The sequence below is a fragment of the Sarcophilus harrisii genome, chromosome 3 (genome assembly GCF_902635505.1).
Source record: "Sarcophilus harrisii chromosome 3, mSarHar1.11, whole genome shotgun sequence".
Taxonomy (NCBI): Eukaryota; Metazoa; Chordata; class Mammalia; order Dasyuromorphia; family Dasyuridae; genus Sarcophilus; species Sarcophilus harrisii.
In genome coordinates this window covers 595,811,767-595,817,766 of record NC_045428.1, presented here as the reverse complement: position 1 = coordinate 595,817,766, position 6,000 = coordinate 595,811,767, and the positions used below count along the sequence as shown (strand labels likewise).

Below are 6,000 nucleotides of genomic sequence, written 5' to 3'. Positions count from 1 at the left end.
GGATACATCTGTAAAGATAGTTGATCCTTTAAGAGGAACTTTAGAATCCTTTTCTTCAAGAATCCATCGCCAATTATGTAATAGTCTGGTTATCTTTAATGGAGACCTGTGTGTAAAATTTGGAGCCATGGCTAATAAAATTTGCCACTCTGGGATGGTCTCACAGGACACATTAATTTGTGTATATCTTGTCAGGTCTCATCCCAGATAATTGTACTGCTCGCTTAATGGCCTTTAATAAAATTCTAGCCACAAGCACTGGGTAAGGAGTAAGGCTTTGTTCTGGTTGTGCTCGGAGGTTCACCCATTCTATCACACTGTCTCCTTGATGAAGGACTGCTGTGGGTGCCTCTTCTATAGCAAAAACTGATATTTCCAAGAGTTTTTGAGTGACTCTTTCAACCACATTAGATAAAGCCAGTTCAACTTCTCTCAAAGCCTCTTGAGCTTCTTTTGTAAGCTGGTGTGATGAGTTTAAAGCACTGTCTCCCTTTAAAATGTCATGCAATGGTTGCAATTGATAGGTAGTCAAGCCTAATACTACATGCATCCATTGGATATCTTCTATCAATTTCTGAAAGTCATTTAAGGTGTTTAGCTTCTCTGTTCTTAAGGACAGTTTTTGTACTGTGAGCACCTTAAGATATACTTCATATCCTAAATATTGAAAAGGAGGATATCTATGAATTTTTTTTTTTCTGGAGCTACATGCAATTTGTAGTTCCTTAGAGTTCCTATGGTTTTTTTTAAAGACTTCTATCATTTGCTCCTCAGGGCCACACTCCAAAATATCATTCATATAGTGTAATAGCCTAACTTGTAGAAACTCTTTCTTTACTGGGGCAAGAGCAGCAGCCACATATATGGGACAAATGTTAGGGCTACTTTTTGTTCCCTGTGGCAAAACTGTCCATTCATATCTTTTAACAGGCTCAGCTAAGTTAACACTGGGCACTGAAAAGGCAAATCTTTTCATATCCTCCTTATCCAGAGGGATTAAATAGAAGCACTCCTTAATGTCTACAACCCAAAAAGGCCATTCCCTAGGCAACTGAGTAGGAGATGGAAGTCCAGGCTGAAGAGTTCCGATTGTCTCCACTTGTTCATTCACCTTCTTCAAATCAGTCAACATCCTCCATCTTCCAGATTTATTTCTTACAACAAATACAGGGGAATTCCAAGGATATAGAGAAGGTTGTAAGTGTCCTTGGTCAAGTTGCTCCTGTATTATATCTAATAAGGCCTGAATTTTTTCACTGGTTAAGGACCACTGTTCCATCCACACAGAGTATTAACTTTCCATTGGATGGGGACAGGTGTAAGGGCTGGCAGGACTTCTACAGAGGCATTGCCTAAAAAGCCAGTGCTCAATAGTAATTCTAACTGTAGTAAAATGTCTCTAACCCACAGATTGATGGGGATTTTTTTTAATACAAAAGGAATAAACACTCCTGTTTTATCTTCGAATTTCCATCACAGTCCAAACATATCCTGTACCTCCTCCCTTGCTTTAAGAGAGTCACAGAGATGTGCACTCCACAACATCCAAGAGCTTAGCTATCTGCTTCTGAGTCACCCATGACCCACACCCATCCCAATCCATCATTCTAGCCTTGCTAGATTTGAATCCCCTTTCTGTTCCCTTCAGTCCAATAAAACTGACCTCGTGATCCGATTCTTTTTGTACAGCAAAATAACGGTTTGAACATGTATACTTATTTTATATTTGATTTATACTTTAATATATTTAATATGTATTGGTCATCCTGCTGTCTCGGGGAGGGGGTGGGGGGAGGAGGGGAAAGATTGGAACAAAGGGTTTGGCAATTGTCAATGCTGTAAAATTACCCATGCATATAAGTTGTAAATAAAAAGCTATTAAAAATTTTAAAAGGAAGAAAGAAAAAGAAATAAATCAGATGATATTTTGTTTTAAAAAAAAACCTGACCTCTTGGCTTTCACTCTCCTCTGAAACTCCTCTCCCCATCTTTGACTTTTTGCATTAGTTGTCATTCCTTCCTCTTCACCTTCTCCCTGCCCCCAGAATTTTTTACTTCCTCAGATCCACCACTGCATTCAACATAAAACCTTTTCTGAGCCCCCCAACTAACCCCACTCTGCCCATAATTACCTTGAATTTCATAAGCCAATCTTGGAGCCATGAACAAATGTATTCAGGTCCCACCTTTGACCCAGGGTATGTCAATTAACATCTCAGAACTCTAGTCAATTCACTAAGATAATAAATGGCAGAGAAAGTGCTGATCTGCATTGGTAAATAGTATTTCCTCACTTTGGAATTTCCTGTGCCAGTGAAAAAAACTGGGGCAAAGTGACTTGCCCAAGGTTATATAACCAGCAAGTGTCTGAGGCCAGATTTGAACTTTTCCTAAAGTCACAGGCCGAGTCTCTATCCATGTTGATTTTGTACTTATCTGTGTATTCACATGTTGTCTTTCTGATAGAATATTAGCTGGCTGAGGACAGAACTATTTTATTTTTATCATTTTATCATCAATGCCTGGCATATAGTAGGTACTTAATAAGTGCTTATTGGTTGGGTGGCAGGCTGATTTCCTGAGTGATAGCTTCTAAATCAGTGTCTGAGGAGGTTGGATACATTATATAAACTCTGCTTCAATTGGTCCAACTCTTGAGGCAATAACTTAGAAATCATTTTCCTTCCCATTCTCCAAGAGGTTGGACATGGTATTGGGGAAGAAGGTGTTGCCATCTTGACATCATTAAATACTTCCATCATAACATGTGTTTGTGGATGTTTCCTAATGTAAGAAGCAGATTCACGATGTATTGTGTGTTTGTAGTATATATACGTAGTATATATGTAGTATATATGTAGTATATGTAGTATATATTGGTATATATGTAGTATATATTAGGCTCTGAGGGAATCAGAGAGCAGGTTTCTGACAGCCCTAATCTCAATGTCATTGTTCTTATTGAAAGAATGCTCCAACAGAAGGGAACATATTGTCACTTCAACGAGCAAGGGACTGATGTAGGGAAAGAATGAAGTTGCTTATTAAAGGATGAACTAATTGGTTTGTCTAGGGGTTATATTCTGGTCTTATTGGCTCAGAAATCTGTCTGACCTTTTCCAAGAGCAAGAAGTCAGCAGGACAGAGAACTGCCCAGCCACGTCTGGAGTTGGAGTGTCAGATGCCCTTGAAGATCCAGCCCAACAAGAACAGAGAGCCACTAGAAGGAGTCCACTCAGTAGCCTAATGATCTGGCCGATCCAGGCCAGCAGCAAAGTTACCTTTCCATGATTGTGAAATTTCAGCCCAGGCTGGGTAGAGAATTAACTCCTCTACCCACCATGTCATATCTTGAATTTAACGTCTATAGGACCCATTGGAGAAAGACTAGACTTGGAGGCATCAAAATTCCAGAGCTGTGAGTTGCCTTGGTCACATGTGCCCCCTTTCCACTGTGCTCTTAGTCGATGTCCAGTCTACTTCCCTTTTCAGAGATTATGCATATGTGAGAGAATGTATCCTAGATTTGGAGGGCGGATGCTTTTGAACAACTGATTTTGCTTTGCCGTGTTATTCCATGACTTTGATTTTAAAAGTAGTCTACTAACTCATTATTTAGGTGAAATCTACTCATGAAAGTTTATGAGTTTGTGTTAGGAAGCTGGTCACCTATTGTTCAACTAGACTAGAAGGTGAAGAGAAAGAGCAGCCACTGATTTGTGGATCCAAACTGATAGGGCTAATGGGAGCAGAGAGTGAGCCCAATGAGGAATGTTACACTTGGATATGTACACAATGGCTCCTTGATCGAATAGAAACCAAGACCAGGGACGATTTTATTTTTTGACTTTGTGTCCCCAGTACATGGCACAGTGCCTGGAACTTAATGATGCTTAATAGGTGTATTTTTGTTTATTGATTCGCTGATGGATTTATGTTAGGAAAAACAACCAATCAGAATGACCTAACAATGGAGTCAATTATTGTGGGAGGGAGGAAGCTCCCCATGTCTAGAAGGTCTTCAACCAAACTCTAGTTTCACATTTTGGAAAATATTTTAGAGAAGGTTCCCATACTGGTAGACAGTTTGGATGAAACGAGCTCTGAGGTTCCAACCAACGCCGATATTTTGTGTCGTAACATCCTTTCAAACTCTTGATATTCTATGTTCTAAGCTACCCCCCAGATTTCACATTCTATGATCCTCCCAACTCTGATACAACTGTGTTCTATGATCTCCTAGCTCAGATAGCCAAAGTTTGTCCCCTTACCAAGTTTTTCATAGTGAAACTCTGTTTCTCTATCCCCCTCCTGGGTTTAGCTTGGGAAAAATACCATCTCAGAATCAAAAGATCAGAGCAATGAAGAGTCTTAGGCTTTAGTCTCCACACAGAATAAGCCCTTTTCAGGTATAAAGTGCATTCTTTTTATTTCTCCTCCCATTCTATTCACTCCAGATTAGAATTTGATCTCTGAATACTCAGTGTGTGCCTCTGGTTGAGTCTTCTGGTTGAGTCTTCTGAAGTTAATTGACGCATAATGTAGCTCCTCTGGTTGGGATTGGGTGCCTGGGTCAGGTGCAGGTCGTCTGGGAACTGTACCCTGATTTTGTAGGAACAAGGATCAAAGGATTTATCATAAGACTGGGATTCTGGGAGTCTTTGCCAGCCCGTGGGAATCCATAATGGTTTGGGAAAGAGATTGTCATCTCTAAGGAGTGGGAAGTCTTTCTCTTTGGCAGGTAGATGCCATCTGCTTGCTAAACCGTTTCACAGTATGGTCTGAGGGGATCCTAGGCTGAGAGTCAGGAATACTGGATTTGAGTCTAGCCTTTGCCTCTAAATGTCTGAATAAAACTTTATCTCTGTCTCAGACCTCAATTTTCTAAGTCCTAAAAATGGGAATAGGTGTAAATTGATGGTCCCTAAGCCTGAGCCTCTATGACTTTTTATTTTCTTAGAGTATATTTCCTCTTCTGTAAAAATAACCTGTGTTTATGTCACACTTTAAAAGCTGACGAATGTTTTGCATATGTCATCTCATGGGAATCTCATAACACGCATTCTAGGTATTAGATCTTCATTTTTCAGATGATGACATTGAGGTTCTGCAAGGATAACACAGGCCGAAGGGAGGGATACTGGGGGAGGGGATTGAGCATTTTGGCCATTCTCACATAGCCAGCAAGAGTCAGAAATTGGCTCTGAACCAAGCTATTTATGGCTCCACACCAAGCCCATTCTGCCAAGCTGCTGATGCACTAGAGGATGTCTGTTATTATTGCATAACCTTGGTAAGCCCTTTGCCCTCTCTAAGCCTCAGTTTTCCTTGGTGAAAATGAGGAAGGTTGGATAATCTGATATATAAAATCCTTGAGGTTAACTCAGACCTACAAAAAATGAGTAAAATTATACTAGATAGTCTCTAAGGAATCTAAGGTGCCAATAAGTATGTGATCTTGGATAAGTTACTTTCCTTCTCAACTTTCTATAAAATGAGGGGGTGGGATTATTTGTTCCCTAAAGTCTACAGACCTTCTGGATCATTTTCCCATCTGGACTTAAATCTTACCTTCCATAAAATTGGGGAAGATTTAATTAATAATACGATCTCTAAAGTTCTTCTCTACTCTGAAGGGGAAGCACAGGCGTGTCTAGAAAAGAACTCTGGATTTAGAATCAAAAAAGTTTAGATTTGAATCTTAGCTCAAGCAGAAAGTAATATTGGTTAAATCACTTTCTTTTTTGAATTCAGTTTCATCATCTCTGAAATGAGGAATCTGGAGTGCTGATTGCGGTCCTTCTACTCCTATATCCATGATCCTGGATGAGGAGTTAATGTTATAGTGTGTTGACTCAGAGACTTGCCAATGGATAGAATTAAACGTAAGTGATGACTGGGACTAAGCAGGCTACAGCTTTAGAGACAGGGGAGCAGATTGTCATTGTGTGAGGAATCTGAGAGACCACCTCATTCCTTATGCCCATTTTTCAATCAGAA

At 39.9% G+C, this 6,000-nt stretch overlaps 1 protein-coding gene across 1 annotated transcript in view; it reads right to left on the bottom strand.

Moving 5' to 3' along the window:
- Positions 1-4,402: 4,402 nt before the first annotated feature.
- LOC100920816 (sialic acid-binding Ig-like lectin 10) overlaps positions 4,403-6,000 on the bottom strand; it is a 30,624-nt gene continuing 29,026 nt past the window's right edge. The window contains exon 18 of the mRNA XM_023501088.2: positions 4,403-4,602. Within this exon, the coding sequence (XP_023356856.2) occupies positions 4,459-4,602 (144 nt within the window). The 3' untranslated portion in view covers positions 4,403-4,458. The remainder of the gene's footprint in view (positions 4,603-6,000) is intronic.